This window comes from Acinonyx jubatus, chromosome B4, assembly GCF_027475565.1.
Source record: "Acinonyx jubatus isolate Ajub_Pintada_27869175 chromosome B4, VMU_Ajub_asm_v1.0, whole genome shotgun sequence".
Lineage (NCBI taxonomy): Eukaryota > Metazoa > Chordata > Mammalia > Carnivora > Felidae > Acinonyx > Acinonyx jubatus.
Window position 1 is genome coordinate 61,086,525 of NC_069387.1, and position 20,056 is coordinate 61,106,580.

At 36.3% G+C, this 20,056-nt stretch overlaps 1 protein-coding gene across 3 annotated transcripts in view; it reads left to right on the plus strand.

The window, feature by feature from the left end:
- FAR2 (fatty acyl-CoA reductase 2) overlaps positions 1–16,611 on the plus strand; it is a 152,781-nt gene extending 136,170 nt beyond the window's left edge. For all 3 annotated transcript variants that reach the window (XM_027035833.2, XM_053226096.1, XM_027035831.2), the window contains 7 exons: positions 451–495; positions 2,616–2,734; positions 3,602–3,669; positions 5,884–6,055; positions 9,947–10,076; positions 13,433–13,560; positions 14,404–16,611. In XM_027035833.2, coding sequence (XP_026891634.1) covers positions 451–495; positions 2,616–2,734; positions 3,602–3,669; positions 5,884–6,055; positions 9,947–10,076; positions 13,433–13,560; positions 14,404–14,566 — 825 coding nt within the window. In that variant the 3' untranslated portion in view covers positions 14,567–16,611. The remainder of the gene's footprint in view (positions 1–450; positions 496–2,615; positions 2,735–3,601; positions 3,670–5,883; positions 6,056–9,946; positions 10,077–13,432; positions 13,561–14,403) is intronic.
- Positions 16,612–20,056: the final 3,445 nt, after the last annotated feature.

Below are 20,056 nucleotides of genomic sequence, written 5' to 3' on the forward strand. Positions count from 1 at the left end.
CAAGCTAATACAAGTGGAGTTTGGATGCTATGACTTCTCATTTTTGAGAACTAGATAATTCCTACAAATCATGTTTGATTTGTAGTGTTACCCTGGAGAATTAAAATCAGGACTGAGGTGGAGAAAAATGATGGTTAATAAATGGATTGGCAGGTTATGATATTAAGACACGGTGCAATTTAGCCTGTAAGAGGTTATAAAACAATTTGGAATTCTCCATGACTCCTCCAGAATGCTGGCAGAATCTTAATTCTTGCACAAGTGCAGAAATATCCAGTGCTTTGCCACTGATCTTTGTTTCTGGTCTTAGAAAAACTGGCTTAGACTGTTCTATCAGCCAGGGTCTCAGTGCTCTTTTTTGAAATTTATTAAGATCAGACTGCAGATGTTACAGATATATTATGATTTTCTGACATGTGTAACCAATAGAGATCTTTTTTTTCCTTTTAGGGTTGGGTTGATAACTTAAATGGACCTAGTGGACTCATTATTGCGGTATGTATAACACTGTAGAAACAACTACTTGAAATGTAGTGGAGGAATGGTAAGGAAATGCTTAGTGTTGCTTTGGCTTCATTGATCCAAAACCATAAATGTTACTTTATTATTATCGAAGCAACTTAATCTCAGTTTTGCTGATTGGAAAATAGAGGCAGGATGAAATTACTTCTATTGTTTGTAGATTTTAGTATCAGGAAAACAGAGGTCCTGTGATATCAATTACGATTTAGGAGTTATTTTTGGAAAAATCTGAGCATCAAGGACCATGTCTGTATTTCCCTTTGATTACCACAAGATGGGAGTGTTTCCTCCTTTTTGCTCTTTATTAATAGCTTGAATTAGTACACCAAACTGGGGATGCAATAAACGTCACATTCCCAAAGATTAAATTTTTTATTATAATACACATATAAGAGTTTGTGTGTGGATAGAAATTTTACGTATGTGTGTATATATATACACATACACATAATATGTATATGTATATATATACACATGTATATGTGTATATATATGTGTATGTATATATATACATATATGTATGTATATATGTATGTATATATATACATACATCAATAACTGGTGCTCAACAGATACAAGAAAGAGAACCACCCACTGGAGCAAATTTTTCACATGTAAAAAGTGATGACTTTAGTAAATACTTTTCACCAACGATCCTCTCACAGACAAGTAGAAATGTCAGTGGTGCCTGTAAGTCATCATCAGTGGGTTTCTCCCTGCATTGAAGGCTGATGTGGTTGACATGAGCCGTGACCTAGTTCACAGTTCACGCTGAAACACTGTTAAGACCAGAACCATTACTCTACTCTTTAGGACAATGAATAGGAATTCAATTCTCTCCCTGAATTTAAATCTTATTAGAAACCTCATGCTTCAGGTTATTTCTGTTCTCAGAGCTAGGTCCAACGTGAACTAACATATAAGAGAGTGAATTGTGACTACCTGTCAAAGACAGGGACAGTGAACTTCCTTCTGATTTCTTTATTTTTCTAGCAGCCCCTCTCTTTTTGTTCTCTACCTGTCTTCAATTCTCTCTTCTTTAAAGCTTAGTTGGGGTGAATATTTGGTAACTTAGAACATAATTATTTTAACATGACCCTAGAATGAGTTTCTTTATATTACTTATAAATCATATTTATTCCGATTTTCTAAATTTTTTAAAACTGATTTCTTACATCCAAAGGAAGGGGAATCAGTTACAAGAAAATAAAAATGAGGAACATAAGAAAGTGCTAACCATTGCAAATCGATGCTAGAAATATGCAGGGTATCAATAACTTCATAAAATCAAGAAACATGACTATTTATTAACTGACTTATTTGTTGGCATGAATTATTTATTAATGTTAATAATTCCCAATTCTTACATCTACATAAGATCAGTGATCTGTGAACTGAGATACTTAACACTTAACAAAAAGTGGTGGCCCTTTCCTAAGTAATAAAAAAGTTTTTGTGGAATAGTAGAACTTTATTAATTTTTTAAAAAAGTTTATTTATTTTGAGGAGGGGGGAGAAGGGGCAGAGAGAGAGAGAGAATCCCAAGCAGGCTCCACAGTGTCAGCACAGAGCCTGCTGCAGGGCTCGAACTCAAGAACCATGAGATCATGACTTGAGCCAAAAACCAAGAGTTGGATGCTTCACCAACTGAGCCACCCAGGTGCCCCTAATTTTTAAAAGTGTTTCTTAAACCTTTAGTGTCTACTACTGTTTGTAAGCTACTAGGCACTAGCAGAAAATGACATCATTTAAATGGTAAACTAGTAATAGCGGGAAATTTGGGAAACCTTAATTCTTAAAATATCTCATGGATTAATTATTAAATGTGAAAAAACTGTTGGTGTTTATTAACTAGATATACTAACCTCTCACAAATCTGAGGAACTCCACTCTCTAAAGGGACCTGAGGACTACTATGGAAATGCTGGCATTTGAGGCGAACTTGGCTGGGAGGTTGGGTAGGCTGAGAAAAGTCAGCCTTAGCACAATAACCCAGTCAGCAGCGAGTCAGTGCTAACTGTTGTAACTAGCGGTATTAGTATTAGCCCCAATTATTACTTAAAACCTATTTTATGTTCTTTTTTCCTGTGCAGGCCGGGAAAGGGTTTCTCCGGTCCATAAGAGCTACTCCAATGGCAGTGGCAGATTTAATTCCAGTTGATACAGTTGTCAATCTCACCTTGGCCGTAGGATGGTACACAGCAGTTCACAGGTGTGCATGCATAAGCCAGCTTGCAGAGCTTTGACGAGGAGGAGGGTGAATATGTTAGGCTTATTATATGCATTTGATTGCAGAAGACCCCAAATGTGAAAGAGGATTTGTTTTAATATTTTACAGAGTTTCAAATATGCCATCACGTATGCATGGAGGTGTTTTATAAATACTGATGTGTATTTTGATCATAAAGTAACAAACTCTTTAAATCCTTTAACCATAAAATTGATAACCAAAAAGAGTTTTTCCTTCTATTCGGTAATTTAAAATACAGCTTCCTTTTTCAAGGCAAAGGAGATAAAAGTGGGTGAAATGAGGGCATCTTTTATATTTTATAGAACTGCTCACTTCCTGATAAATGCCAAAATCTCAGATCACCATATGGGGGCTATTTCCTAGTACCAAAAAAAAAAAAAAAAAAAAAAAAAAAAAAAAGGTTGTTTATATATTTGGCTTTGATAGTAAATGACAATTAAAATTTTCTTATTTGAAGTCAGCCATTTAGATGTTTTTCAATCCAGCAGGGCTTAACTGGATTTAGGAGAAAACATAGCCTATATTTTGCCCAGTAACCATGTCCAGAAGTAAGGAATGTGACCTGCTTTCTCATTGTCATGGTACCTCCATTTGCTGCTTAAATACATCAACCTTTGTGAGCTCTCTGTGTGCACATGCACAAACACCCGTATTTCCCTAGTCTTCTTCCATTTTGCTTTTTTACCCAAAGAAGGAACAAAAGATGGAAGTGTTGCTTTCATTATGGAAACTACTGAAACAATCTTGTTTAAATGTTATTTTTCCTTATATTTTTTCCATTAGTCTTTCATTTAGTTGCATTTATTTAATTTTTATTTCATTTTTCAGACCTAAGTCAACATTAATCTACCACTGTACGTCTGGTAACTTCAATCCTTGTAACTGGGGCAAAATGGGTAAGTGTCTCTAGAGATGTAACTACCTAACTATTAGTGTCTGCCCTCACACTGTGAATGTCTACCACAGGGGTAGGGGGTGGGGATGGACAAAATGTGTTCTGGAGCTTGGAGTCAAATGGGAGAAAAAGAAAAAAAAATAAGCAAAAAAGATAAAATAATTAGAAATTATAAATGTGTAAGAGTTAACTAGAATGTACTATGGTACATCAAAGGGAGTCAGTGGAATATCTACATGATTGTAAGCAATAAGGGGTTCATTGGCTACAAAGATTTTAAAAATCAAGAAAACTGAGCAAAAGTCGGCAATGATAAGTAATGTCCATGGTGAAATATTCCTGCTGGGGCAGCTGCTCCCATGTGCATATCCCTTGCCCCCTTGCTCCCTCACTGAGACGGTGAAATGATCAATGACCAAGTAGATTTAGAAAAGTTCAATACTACTAACTTTTGTTACTGAGTCAGCAATACTCTTCATTGATTTATACAGTGAGCCTTACATGTGACCTTGAAAGTATCTTGTTGAAGTAATTAATCCTGCATGTAAAAGAAAATTAGCTAACCAATCTTGTCCTCCTTTGTCAATTTAGGAGTTGTCTTGCAAATATCTGAAACTTTTAGAACATCTAATTTTGTTTAGATACTAGATATAGAAAAAATCAAATGAACTTCATTTGTTAGAATCTGATTCCCAATTCAGAACACTCTGCTATGCTATTGTTTGCAAAGTTGTTACTTCAGTAAAAATGAAATGATCTACTATCATCAAAGTTCTTCAGATCATATATCCAGTTCTTTAGATCATATATCTAAATAACTCTGAACATATTTGGAAATAAATCTCCTCTACGTCAGTAACAGAATTATGATATCACTTATAAAAGTGGCATTCGTAGAAGCAAACCAGATATCTTAGGCTCTTAAATAAAACATGGAAATTACATTTCTGAAATTTACAAGTCTTCCTCCGTGCTGAAACTTATTATCTCTGTTTTATCAAATTATACAATATCACAGTTGAAAGTAATCTTAAAAATAATCTAGTGGCCTTGCTTTATTTTACATATGCGGCCCCGGGAGAATAAAAGATCTATTCAAATTCATATGGAGGCTGGTACCCAAAATAGAAGTAGAAGATGCGTCTCTTGACTCTCCCCAGTGGTCAGTAACCACTTCACTAGTGATTCTTAAAAGTGATTATGACTCCCTCTGGGAGGAGAAGAGTCCAGATTCCTGGGCCAGATATTTCTTGAGAATCTTTTCTGTGTAAGGTATATATATTTTATATAGATTTCCAAGTAATCTTGTTTGAGGAGGACAATAGTCATATCACCATAAGAATTGGTATCATTATAATTGAAAAATGAACTTAGGCATAGCCTTTGAAAATTTTACATACATAAAATAAATATTGAATTTGAATTAGTTTTTTTTTAAATAATTATTTTACAAATATCCAAGAAGTAAAAGACTGGTATTTAAAGTGAACCAATATAAGGGAATCCTGCCTTGATATTCTCTATTTTACTTAAACTTTATGAAGCTTTAAGTAACCCTTTATAGGGGCGCCTGGGTGTCTCAGGTGTCTCAGTCGGTTAAGAGTCCAACTTTGGCTCAGGTCATGATCTCGCGGTTCGTGAGTTTGTGCCCCGCGTTGGGCTCTGTGCTGACAGCTCAGAGCCTGGAGCCTGCTCCGGATTCTGTGTCTCTCTCTCTGCCCCTCCCTCACTTGCTCGCTTGCTCTCTCTCAAAAATAAACATTAAAAATTTTTTTCTAAAAGGTAACCCTTCTTAAAGGTTTAAGTAAAATGTGAAGAAACTTTCCTGATGGTTCTGCAAGTAACAATCCAGCCTAGGAAATAAAGCCTTCAGGTTCTGTCTTGGGGCTTTCAGAATAGACTAGATATCCTTGGAACCAATGATGGATTTAAGTTTTTCTGAACAGTTCTTCACTGTATTGACTAGAACTATTATTTCCCCAAGAAGTTGCTTTTAGTGTAAGGTTTCAAGAAAAGGACCCACTTTGTAACCCATTCTCATTGTTTGATTTTTGCAGGTGACCTCTTGCCTGGCATAAATAACCTTAATATTGTCTCAGATTGATTCTTGACTGTACACAGCAAATCATTAGTCTTTATCATTTTGACCCATTGCAACCTCAACTACAGTGGGCTTACTATGTGCCTGGACTTAGTGCTCTATTTTTTCCGCCAGGATTCCAAGTCTTGGCAACCTTTGAAAAAGTCCCATTTGAGAGAGCTTTTAGGAGGCCGAATGCAGACTTCACAACCAATACCATCACAAGCCAGTACTGGAATGCAGTCAGCCACCGAGCCCCTGCCATCATCTACGACTTCTATCTACGGCTCACAGGAAGGAAGCCCAGGTAAGAAGCTGAAGTCAATTGCTTTAAGAGTGTTGCCGCATGGAAGGTTAGGATCCTAAAGTCCTTAGCCCTCCTTTCATCTGGGGATCAAAAGTGATAACTAAATCATACACACACACACACACACACACACACACACACACACGTATGTATATATTTGGGGACAAAACCAAAGCAGTAGTAGTGAGAAGCCCCAGAGGGACTCCTACCTTAAAAATCCTCTATCATAATAATGGAAGTTCAATATTGAAGAACTTGGTGAATTCAGCAAGTAATCATCCACCAAAAGGAAAGCAACTGAGACTCTAAGTCTGGGGTTTTCTAAATTGTTAGGTAATATTAAAATAATGATAACAGCCTCACTTACACACACACACACACACACACACACACACACACACACACGGAATGATGTGGGATGATCTCATTTTCATTCTCACAACCCAGAGAGGATATTCTCGGTATGCCAGTTTTACAAATAGGATGTAGAAGCTGCGGGGAAGAATTTAAAGTAGACTCCAAGTGAGAGAATAAAGATCTGGAGAAACCGGAACCAGATTTACTGCCACCTAGAGGTGAGTAAAGAAATAAAGGGAACAAGGTAGAATGAAATGTGTGGATGCTGAGGCAGCTGTGTCACCATCTAGCTGTGACATAGGACGTATCCCTTTCTCTCACTTAAATTCTGTGTCTTGAATATTGTCTCTCAAGAGTCATAATTATAAGTACCAAAGGCAATTGCTGCAAGCAAGAATCAGGAGCATGAATAGCATTGCCTTCTGTTCTAGTCTCTCTACAGGAGGAAGCCTCTCTCAGCGTGTTGAATTTCCATCCTTCTTAGCAGTGCAAATGACTAAAACTTAGGCAATGTCACTTTTATCCAAATTTTCAGACACCCAATTTAGAGCTGATAACTCAATAATCATCAGCTTTTTCTTGAGCAAGGTGAAAAGGAGACATTGTGGCTATGGAGAAAATATTTGCATAGGGCTTTTTTTTATTATTTTGAGAGAGAGCACACACGCATGTGAGCAGGGAAGGGGCAAAGAGCAAGAATTCCAAGCAGGCTCCGTGCTGTCAGCATGGAGCCTGACATGGGGCTTGAACTCACCAACCTTAGGATCATGATCTGAGCCAAAATCAAGATCGGGTGCTTAACCGACTGAGCCACCCAAGCACCCCATGTACGGGGCTTATTAAATAAAGATGGGAAAAGAAGAAAAACCTATTGTAGGCAGAAATGCTAAAGATTTTAACACAGATCAGGGTTGAAAGAAGACCTGCAGAAAGAGCAAAGTTTCATAAGCAGAAAAGAGAAACAGGAGAAAGGGACCTAATAAAAATCTTTATGAATTTTGTTTGTGAGAAATTAAACTAATATTTGTGGGAAATGGGTAGGTTTGTTTGGTCACAGGTATTTTAGGAAATAATCTTTATGGCAGAAAATGCCAGAATCCTTCGAGACCCTTTCCCTTCCCAGGTGTGTGTGTGTATTATCTTTTACGCACTTACAACCATATATAGACATGCATAAATATAGTTTTGCATTGAGGGGTGTGTGTGTATGCAAATCAGGCCTGCAAATTTTCTAACTTTTTTCACTAATGGCCCATGAAAATCAAAGTCATTCTGCCTACTGGTGTCCTTTTAACTCTTCCAAACAATGCGGTCATGAGTATCAGTGCACACGCGTTTTTTTAGAACATGCCACTGGGTCTGGGGAGGAAGCTGAGGAGTGTGATTGCTGGATTGGAGGATGTCTCTGAGTTTTGTGACTACTGCCAGGCTGCCCTAAAGGAAGGCTCTGTCAGTTTGACAATTGGCACTATCACATCAGCACATGAGGGTAAAAATTTGTTTTTTCTTACCCTCATCACCACTTTGCCAAAAATCAATCTTTTGAATCGTCAAACTAATGATAATGATTGGCATCTCTTCGTTCCTTTGATTTGCAGTCCCGATTGCTGGAGGGGCTGGGCTTTTCTGTGGTCATTGGGCATTCAGTATTTCTCCTGAGTTGTCTGCCTCTGTTTCTCACCTGTTTTTCTTAGGTTGTCCTTATTAATTTACAGAAACACCTATGTATGTGTGTAAACTTATATTTAATATATTTTTCCCAAGTCACTTTCTTATCTCATACCTTCAATTATTAAACTTTTTCTAATACAAGGGAACTACATATAGTGTAGGTCTTAATAGCATGGAGTTCAAAGTATAACTTGCAGATTTAAATACTGGCTTCACCAAATTAGTCATATGAGTCCTATCTCTAATACTTAACTGCCTCACCTATAAAAAGGGACAGTTAACATACTTACTTTATACTATTTATATAAGAGGGCACAGCATATAGCAATCACTATTATTACTAAAGAAGTTTCAGATTTTTACATGAATCACTCTTTTCCTTTATGGCTTTCACATTTTATGTGTTACGAAGACCTTCTCTACCTAAAAGTAAGAAATGTATTCTTTCTTTAAAAAAATTATGCTGATATAGTTCTGTACATAGGATATCATTGTACAAGGATCATTTTCAAAAATTAAATTTATTAAAATCACATCAATTCCATCAGAATTGTAGAATGGATAAAGATGGTCATGATTTGGTCTGCTATAGCAGAATATCATAGACTGGGAGGCTTACAAGTAACAGTTTATTTCTCACAGTTCTGGAGACTGGGCAGTGTAAGATCAAGATGCTACTGGACTCAGCATCTGCTGAGGGCCTGCTTCCTAGACAGCCATCTCTCTCTCTCTCTCGTGTCCTCACTAGCTGGAAAGTCCGAGGGAGAGAGAGAGGCACTAATCACCTCCCCAAGTCTTCTCCTCCAAATACTATCACATTGGTGTGAATAGGTTTAAATATATGAATTCGGGGAGGAGGGGCATACAAACAGTCTATAGCAAAAATGTTAGATAATAATAGCTAAATGGAAGGCTACTGTAATGCTTGTACCAGGGAATAATGAGTCTACCCTCTGCCTAAGAATGTCCCATGATAGGATCTGACCAGAAACAAGACCAAATTCCCAAAACAGTGTAAGTCATTACTGGGTCAAGTACAGTAATCACTATTGGCAAAACTGGCCTAAGAGAAATGTTCTACAGGCCAAAGTGATCTGTAGCCAGAAGATCTAGGTTTAAGCGGTAGCTGTGTGAACTTTAAGCTGTTAACCCTTGTGTAAGATTAAGGAAGATAAATAATAATAGGTTTTTACTCCCTCACAGATTCCTACTGTGAGGATCAAATAAGATCACATCTGAAAGTTTTCGATAAATTTCACACAGCAGAGCTGGTCCAAGTCCTGACCACAGGACTGGAAGATGTGGGCCATCTGAAGTCATGGGACAGAGTGGTGAGATCATAAAAGCATAAGCTTTTTGAGGGTGGTCAAAACTGGGTTTCAATTTTGCCTTTGACACTTATTATTATCATGGCCACTTCATCTGTCTTAAGCTCCTTCTACCCACTCATAAAATGCACATAAATACCTACCTGACAGATATGAGAATTAGCTGAGGTAGTTATTTTTTTCAAAGTATCAGCACTGTGCCACACAGTAGGTGATCACCTAGTTATTTTCCAATATCTGGCTCGGCTTTTAAAATATCTGCCACTTTTGAGAAAGAGAAGGTAGTAAAGAGGAAGAGGAGGAGGTTGTTTGTATTAAAATGCCTAATAGACTCCATTAGTTTCATCCCCTTCCTTTATTCAACGGAGATAATGTGGAAAGAGAAAAAAAGAATCTGTTTTAATGAAGAAATGGGGGCAAGAGGGAAATTCTTCCTCTTTTCTCAAAAAATAATGTGTCCTACATCCTATAGAGTAGCATGGAAGCAGCCATCTGTGGTGTGCTGATATTTGCTTCTACCTGATTTTTACCTCAGGATGACAAAGCTCATGAATCGGCTGCTAAGAACAGTGTCCATGCTGGAGTATTTTGTCAACCGGAGTTGGGAATGGAGCACATACAATACGGAAATGCTGATGTCTGAGCTGAGTCCTGAAGACCAGAGAGTGAGTAGAGTCCTGACAACCATTTGACCTGGAAAGCTGATGGATGAAGAAGTTTTAGTTACATACACAGAATTCTTTTTTATCTTTTCTGGTCTTCCTTCCTTCCCTTTCCTCCCTCCCTTCTTTCTCTCCCTCCTTTTTTTTTTTTTTTTTTGGCTAAGAAAATCCATCAGTATTATTGACACAATGCAGGAAATAAGTTAATGTAGGTAAGAGTCCTGGGTTCTCGACTTTGATTAGATCCTCCTGCTATCCTGCAGTCACATTTCACATATTTCGCTTCCATTCCTGTTCACCCTTGGTTTGTCCTCAGCAAATCCTCAGTACCTCTGTATTTTCCCTAAACCCACAGCATAGGACTTCAATGAAAAATCACAATTTCATTGCTCATAAACTCACCCACTGCTCTTGTTAAATCAAGATCATTCTGCATCTCCAAAGCTACAGTTCTTTCCTTCCTTTTTATTATTTTTAAGGTTTATTTTTTAATTTTTAATGTTTATTTTTGAGGGAGAGACAGAGTGCAAGTAGAGGTGGGGAAGAGAGAGAGAGGGAGACACAGAATCCAAAGCAGGCTCTAGGCTCTGAGCTGTTAGCACAGAGCCTGACATGGGACTTGAACCCACGAGCCATGAGATCATGGCCTGAGCTGAAGTCTGATGCTTAACTGACTGAGCCACCCAGGGGCCTCTATTTATTTTTCAGAGAGTGTGTGCAAGCAGGGGAGGGACAGAGAGAGAAGGGGGAAGAGAGAACCCCAAGCAGGCTCCACACTGCCAGTGCAGAGCCTGACACAGGGCTCAATCCCGCGAACCTCAAGATCATGACCTGAGCCAAAATCAAGAGTTGGACACTTAGCTGACTGAGCCACCCAGGCATCCCTCTTTCCTAACTTTTTAAAGCTAACCCCAACTCTTATGTGCATCCCACTAAGACCTCCCTCCATCAGTACTGGCTTCTCTCTAGTACATGTACAGCACATATAGCCTCTATCCCTATAATGATCTTTGATAATTCAGATTTTCATTCCTCAAGACAGGCCTTCACATTAATTGCTTAATAGCCATGCCATTTATTATCTTTACATTAGCTTCTTGGCAGTTATAAATGTTAACTCTTGAAATCTTTGTATATTCTGAAATTCACAAGTATAGAAATCTTGTGTACTTTATACGTTTCCAGTTTGTTTTTTTTTTTTTTCCTCAGAGTCATGTGTTCCCTGAGCATATCCTGAGTTTTCAATTAAATTTTAAAGTTTTCACTCTCTTGGTTGACACTATCTACTAAAACTTTCTGGGGTACCTGGGTGGCTCAGTCAGTTAAGCGTCCGACTCTTGGTTTTGGCTCAAGTCATGATCTCACAGTTTGTGAGTTTGAGCCCTGCATCGGGCTCTGCACTGTCAGTGGGATTCTCTCTCTCTGCCCCTACGCTGTTTATGCTTGCTCACTCACTTGCTGTCTCTCAAAATAAATAAAAGTTTTTTTAATTAAAAAATTTTTTAAAGAAAAAAGCATTTCTCGATTTATCTAGTACTTGACAGCATGTAGAAGAGACCACATCACACTGAGAAGGAAATGCGAGGCTACTGCCAGCCTCACATGCCAGCTATGGGCTTTACTCCTACATACCAGCCTCAGAGTATAATTCAAATCCAAGCCCTAGAATTACTTCGGGTCATGGAACCTAAGGGTTACTTAAAGTCAAACACCATAAATGTTAAATTAAATACACCAGGTGAGATTTAGAGGGATATTTTAACTGACATCATTGCAGAGCATCTCTAAAACTGACATGAAATAGAGCTATTTTCAGAAATATTTACATCCCTTGTATAAACAAAATTATTCTAAGTACTTGTTTGAAATGCATGGATAATGATCAAACTATGCTGTTTAAAAAAAAACTATTGTAAATTGTTTTTAAAATTAGCTACAGGTTTTATGTACAGTTATCTTTATTGCATTTTTCCCATGTAATTTATCCCTCTAATTCAAAAGGTAGCTTAGAGCTTCATTTTTTGACATTTTACTATTTTAACCTAAAATAACCAAAAATTTTTTTGAAAATGAAAAGAATCAAATGTGCTATGGATTTAACATACACTTTCAAAATAGCAAAGGTAACAGTCCTGAATAATTGCATATAGTTGCCAAACTCTGGCTTAGAATCGGCTTAGAATTCAGTTTGATTGCCATATGGAATGAGGATTCCAAACAAGGACGTTACTGAAATCTAACTTAGAAATGTGAACTGGTATAAAAATAAAAGCCTCTCTTTATATAAATGAATAAGTAATATTTAGTGATACTACAGTAAATAAACATACCCAAACAAAGTGATGCAGAATTACCTTTGAAAAGCATTTCAGTTGTTGGACAAGTCTATGAAGCTCTCTGGAACTCAATCATCTCATCTGCTCTTTGTTAATACTCCGTATTATTTGAGATAACTTGCAATAAACATATATATCATATAATATTTAATAAATTATATATAAATGTAAAATATCATGTATTATATATAATCTATAATAAAAGAAAATAGAAATAAAACACCAAACTAGGGAAAATATGCATTAAAATATGAAGTCAAAGATAAGAATGAAAAAATAGGATGTCCATATGTAGTCTACAAGATCTTACTAAGTCACTGCAGTTAAGCAGAGAACGTGTTTTTGAGCTTTTTGGTGGCAAAGTGAAAGGCAAAATATAGTTCCATGGTATTCTGTATCCAAGAGGAGAAAATACACTATGGTTCCAAGAGAAACACTTAACTCTTACCGCTTAACTCTAAAAGAAATGTTTTTGAAGGGCTTCATTTAACAGCACACATAGTAGATAACATCTCTAAAGCAAATACAGAATATAATTTCTGCTAAACTATTCTTTAAGAGTTTGCTTATTCAGTTTACCTTAATCTGCATAATGAAATGGTGATATTGCAGGAAAGGAGGGTAGGCCAAGGAAACAACACCAAAATTTAAAGAATGGAAAAAAGGAGAAGCACAGTTTGTTTTGCTCCCTACCCATCACTTTTAAAAATAATTAATCCCAATTTACTTGAAATGAAATAAGCTTTCACCAGCTAATGCCAGTTCCTTTAGATTTCCCTCCCAAGACTTCCTAAATGTCAAATATTTGTGCTTGATCGGTGTCTGAATGTTTCTGTGTAAATGATAATCCATTTTGTCAGTGCCTTGGAAATAACTGTTCAAATAATCTCCTTTGAAGGGGTCCCACCCAAGTCTCCCAAACTGAATTTCACTCATTTATGTAAAAGAAATTTTTCAGAAGGACAAAGTGATGGTCTCCAGCAGTGCAATTCTAGCAATCCATAATGTCTTCTTGCCTTTCAGGTATTCAACTTTGATGTGCGCCAGTTGAACTGGTTGGAATACATTGAAAATTATGTTTTAGGAATTAAGAAGTACTTACTGAAAGAGGATATGGCTGGGATCCCAGAAGCAAAACAACATTTGAGAAGGTAAGCCTAGTCAGTTAATATTTATTGAGCACTTCTCCCATGTATCTGATTTTATACCAGACATGAACTTGGAGCAGGGGAGGAGAAGAGTTAACATTTTTCAAGCATTTACTACATTATAGATCCTTCCTTGTATACTATGCCCTCATAATACAGTTTTGCTTAGACTTCACCACACCCCTATGAGGGGGTATTTTGTTATCCCCCCTCCCCTGCTTTTTTTTTTTCTATCAAAGATATATTTAGGCTCAAAGAAGGTAAATGACTTGTTTGTGGTAACACATGGGAAATACAGGATCCAGATTTGAACCCGTTTCTTTTTCTTCTACCCCATCCCATCATAATGGGATATTAAGAATACACCCAACAAGCAGGAAATTTGTACTGTTTAACATGGGCAACTCACTCAACCACTCTTCATGTCCTTAAACTGCCTCAAGTTTCTTTCAGTCATTATTCCATAAAGGACAATCAACTACAGCAGTCTGATATAATTCTGGTAGAAACAAAGGGCTTTTCATGCAGAGATTATAAGGATGGAAAGGTAAATTGTAACGGAAGAGGAACCTTAAATAGCAGGCTAAGAACTTGAGAACTTACCTTCTAATGAACAAGAACCAGTGAAGATTTGTGATACGGTAATATGATCAAAGTATAATTATGGAAAGGCAATCATTCAGAAGGCATGTTGTGGAAATAGATAAAAAATCAAAATGTCATAAGGTCATGTCACATACCTGGGAGCACCTAACGAGCCAGAAAATGACATTTATGCTTCAGATAGCACAGATAGGTATTTGATGCTTGCTGTTTTAACTTTGGTTATGTATTTCTGTTCCCCAGGCTCCGAAATATTCACTACCTCTTTAATACTGCCCTCTTCCTCATTGCCTGGCGCCTTCTCATCGCACGATCTCAGATGGCTCGGAATGTCTGGTTCTTCATTGTGAGCTTCTGTTATAAATTCCTCTCCTACTTTAGGGCATCCAGCACACTTAAGGTCTAAGAACATTCAGCAATCTCCTTTTATCTGGAATCTCCTGGATACCTCCAAAACAGCAAACTGTGGTTCTTAAGATTAGGAAGTAACAAAGAATATGCCCAAGCTCATTAACTGTCAAACGTCTTGTCATGTATTCATCCTTATTTCTTCCCTATGTATTGTTTTTATTTAAGTGAGAAAAGGAAAGTCATATCTTAGCCTACAATCATACATATCTTAGGAAAATTTATTTCCAGATTGCCTCCTAACACTCTATGCCCTTGAACATAAAACACCAAAGTACATCTGTCTGTTGGTATTTAGGTTTTTTTTTCTTGAGAGGACTAATTTTGAGTAAATGAACATGGAATAACATACGACAGAAGCTGAAATATGCTAAAGAAAGGCAGTTCTAACCTTGGAACCATTCCAGGGGTACCCAGTAGAAAAGTTTAAAATCAAGATTAAGGGACACCTGGGTGGCTCAGTTGGTTAAGTGTCTGACTCTTGATTTTGGCTCAGGTCATGATGTCAGGGTTTGTGGGCTCGAGCCCCATATTTTGCCCCGCACTGACAGCGTGGAGCCTGCTTGAGATTCTCTTCCTCTCTCTCTGCCTCTTCTCCGCACACACACACACACACGTGCGTGTGCTCTCTTTCACAAAAATTAACATTAAAAAAGATCAAGTAGAAGAATGATCTCTGCATCCTCAGATACACCATAAAAGAAATAATCCTCCACTGAAATCTCAGCCTTTTTTTGTGTTATACCATGGAGACCTGAGTGAAGGCTGAGAGAATTAGAAAAGTGGGCTCACATTTGGCATTTCCCTCAACTATACTTCTGAAATCTAAAAAACAAAAAATAAAACAAGAGGTTTAAGTAATTATGTACAGAATGAGGGCTCAAGTGTATTTGCACTAGGACTACTTACTATGCTTGTAAGTAAAAATTAGTTCTTATAATTTCAATCTATTATTTCTAAATCTTTTCAGTTACCCATTTTCCTGATGACCTTCTCTCACGAGTTTCCTTCTCTTTTATTGAAGTCACCAAACCCCTTATATTTAAGCTTATTTTGCTCAGGCCTCAGTGACTAATGGGAGGAAGGTACTAGGCTAGAATCCTAAAAAACCAGTCCCTGGATCTTTGCCAATGAGAAAGCAAAACTCCAAATACAAGTGTAAATGCTAGTTTTAGTTTTTTGTATAGTGGGAAAATTACTCCTCTGTGATCATCAGGACTTACTAGTATCTTGATCATCCCAAGTGGACAACGTTAACTGTACAATGTACAGCAGAAGATGATAGACTTCACTAAGTGACTTTACGTTTAGAGAATAGGTGTTGTTTTGTTTAAAAATGTTTTATGTATACTATCAATGAATTAATAGTTTTTGTTCCCAAATTCCTATATTAATAATATAGCTGTTATCCTGACTTTCATCTTATTTGAGATATCAGTGCATGCTGGATTGCAGCATTTCATGTTAAAAACATGAAATATTATTATATAGCATTTGGGGCCTAAGCAATTAAAAATAATCATAACTACTGGCAAATGACACAAGCATAAAATGGTAACAATGGCAGTTACTTATATTTATGCTCTCTGGAACGATATGTATTACTCAGAAAGCACATTCACGTAGTTACGTGCACAGGGCTTGAAGGCAGCTTCTAGCCTGGTATTACTTGAGATTTTTCTGAACACCATAAAGGGCATTTGGGGGGAACTGTTCTGGGCAATGTCTTTTCCAATCTCATCTAAGGTCTGGGAACTTCTTTCCAGGGCATACGACCCAGCTCTGAAACAAAGCACTTGGTGATTTTTAGTTTGAGATGTCTATATGATACTTCTGAGTTACACTGATTAAGATACAAACTATAGATATAATAAAAATGAAATCAAGATATAAATTCAATGAGGTTGGATAAAACATAATTATTCTAAGAATTTACTACCTTTTGATTTTTGTTTTCACTAATTCCATAAATTCCACTAATCCAGTATTCATTTTGATTTTTGATTAAATGAAAGTTTGAATTAAAAATGTTTTCCTCTTCTAGTGTTGTATCTTTAACTGCTGACTACTACAGATCTCCTCCCTCCCCTGAGAAAAAGATATAATCTTCCAAAGAAGATTACCAGATGAATATAAATTAACACATAGATACATAATGCTTCACTTTTTTCTGACACCATTAATAAGGTTACATTTACATGCTGGAAGCATCTTTTATCTGTGGCATTAAAGAAATCACATGACGTCTAAGCAGTCAAAATAGGTATCTGTATGAAAGAAAATCCCTAATTATTTTATATCAAGACCAACTGACAATTATTTGAATGTCTAATACATACAATGCAATGAGAAAGAGCCTTCTACTTTTGGGGAGGGGACAGATAGTAACTACAAAGGAAAGGCATCTACATTAAAAAAGAAGTTTTGGTAATTCCTGTATTCTGTAGCCACAACATACCTGATACAGTAATGAATATTTCAGAGTTTAAGACAGTCCCCACCTAAAGAAATTAATACTGAAAAAGCCTGAGGCAGATGGACATACAACTCCAAAAAACATTTCTTACAATTTTACACTAACTCGACACCATCATCTCCAGTCAACATCTCATTCAAATAGCTGATTTAGAATCTGAGAGTAAACAGACCGATCTGAGAAGGGACTAATCCCCAAATAGTGTGTTCTGTTATCTCACAATGAATGTAACAAAGTAGGTCAGCCTAAAGTTTCCAAAAACATCAGTAAGTTTCAAAGCTCACAAAAATTACATGTAAATTCCCACACGTCTATTTTTCTAGAAGTATGAATCTAACAATTATGTTCTGGAAACATGGAAAACTATCTGTAGTAAAAAGGAATGGTTGTCCCATATGCTCACATAGAGAGGTAAGGAAAAATGCTCACTGCTTACTTTGTAAAAACATATTTTTTTAATTTACCCAAAATAAAACTAGAAATTGCTGATTTTCCTATGTAACTGGCTTGAGAGGCAGTAGTGAAGATACAGTTATGGCAAAGGACACTTAATTGAAATTGAGTTTTAACAGCTAGAAACAGTTCTGATACACAAGTAAAAAGTTTAGGTGTGGCCTTACTTTAATTACTGATCCTAATCTGGAACTGTGACTAAGTAGGGAAACATGAGGCTGATCAACTGTGTCAATTTTACTCTAAAGAAACTAAAGATAAGTTTAGTATGTCTAGTATAAAAAATCATCAAACTGATTTGCATAACTGCTTGAAAACAGAAATGAACTTACAAAGTATCTTTTAGTTACATCAAGTGGTATCTTTTAGTTACATCAAGTGTCGCTGAAGGTCTCCTTCAGTACACGTTGCTTTCATCAAGCTATACTTTCCCCCACACCTACTCAGTTTTACCTTAAAATTATTACACAAAATCGCATAAATGAGTTATGATATTTGGAAGAGCTGTTCATCTATTTCCTTCTGATAAACATCCAATACAATTTGGAGTTGCTAAGACAAAACTATTTAAATATCTCACCGATTATTGTCAACTTTGTTGACAGTTTTATAGACTTGAGTCAACTGCTCAATTTGCATCACTCATTCACTTTTTAATATGAAAATACAAAAGAAATTCAATCTCATACAGTAATTTAGCTCCATCTGGAGCAAAAGCAAATGTAACAGACTGATATCTAGGATTGCCACAGTCTTCCTATGAGGGAAAAGGAGCTTAAATATGAAAAACTGAGGCTTATTTGGGGATACATGATTGTAAAAGGACAAAGAAATTGTTTTATGTTTGTCATTTTAGTTAGAGTCCGCACGTTCAGGATTGATACACTAAATGAGTCGTGTGTGTTTTTCTCTTAAAACAACACCAAAAAAACCAACAAGAAAACCAAAAAATCTAAGGCAGTTTCCTAAACTTAAGATAATGCAAGGTGATTTCACCACTAAAAAATTATTTCAAAGGGTGGGGGGGAACAACAATAAGGAAATACTTGGATATTAATCCTGGCATCATACCATAAGGTAGTGAACAAATGGTGATCTAATTTGGATAGTGCTATCTACTTTGTCTTGCAGAAGGTTTGCAATGGAGCTCCAAGCACAAGGGGAGGGACTTAAGTACTAGACTAAAGGGCATGATGAAAGTTTAAAGGTCCTCCGGCTCAGCCTTAATTTTTATTAAACAATCAAAAATACGCATCTTGAACTCAAGTTCAAGACTCAAAGTTCTAAATTTTGAAACAGGTTGCATACAAATTTACTTTCTGGTACTCAAATTACTAACCCAGGACATAAAAAGACAGGATGCATAATACAGCCCTACTTCTACCATTAAAAAATTAGATCTTAGTCATTCCTTTAAGAATTCCAGTCCAGTTTATATTAAAGATTGCAAACTTTGCTTGCATTAGTAAATTTACTGTGAAAATTCAGTACTTTCATAAAATGTGAGAGAAATGTGATGTTAATCATCTAAATTGAGAATCAGAAGTAACTTTGTAACTCTAAGATTGAGTTAAACTTTTCCCAAGAGGTAGTCTGTACTGTATAAATACTGCAGCAGAGAATTATTCACCCAGATGTTTCTTTTTACAGGTCAATGTATACAAAACACAGTTTTTAAAAAACCTATTTCGTATAAATTGAAGTCTCAATGTTTAAAATATTTAGCCTGGAATATATACAAATATTATGAATACCTTAATAAAATGAAAAAGGAGAGCTGAATAATAAAGTTGGGTACCCTATTGAAGACGCCCTCCCCAGGCACAAGCCAAAGCTCCAGAATAAGTAGGTCAGTACAGTGTTCTCTGCAATGGAAAAGAGACATGTGGTGAGGTCAGAAACCCCTAGCAAATCCTAATGTGAAGGTAGACTTCATCATTCCTCATCCAAGAGGCTCGTCAGAATCTTACTACTTTGACTGCCAAAAATCTGAATATAACTATTTGAGGAGTCTCATGTAGAAACCTTTCTTAACTAGTAAAGTGTAAATCAATGGCAAAGCAGAATTTTGCTTTAAAGAAATTCCTTTTATAAGCCAGCTTTAATGGGACAGATTAATTACATTAAAATTTTAATATGGTATTTAGAAAACATGGGAACAATTAAAAATCATATGTAAGTACCAAAATAATTTTAAAATCCTTTTTAAAACCACTTAACTGTTAAAATCCTAGCTGAAAGAAAAGTTTTAAATCAATTATTTTACCTTAAAAAAAAAAACAACTCTGAAGCTTGAATGAACTTTCTGGAAAGCAGATTCACAGAACCAAAATTCAGTCTCAAATAGCTAAAATTCTAAGTAAAATTCCGTTTGAGAAATGTTCTATTAGTTTCTACTCTTAACTTTCTAGAAATAGTATCTGAAAAAAGAAATCAATAACAGAGAAGTCTCATTCATTATTTGGAATTTTCTGGAATAAAAAAATCTTTCAGAGCATGTTATGTCACCTATGTTAATCAGTTAACTTAATGGCTCTTAATGACCAACTGTATATTTTA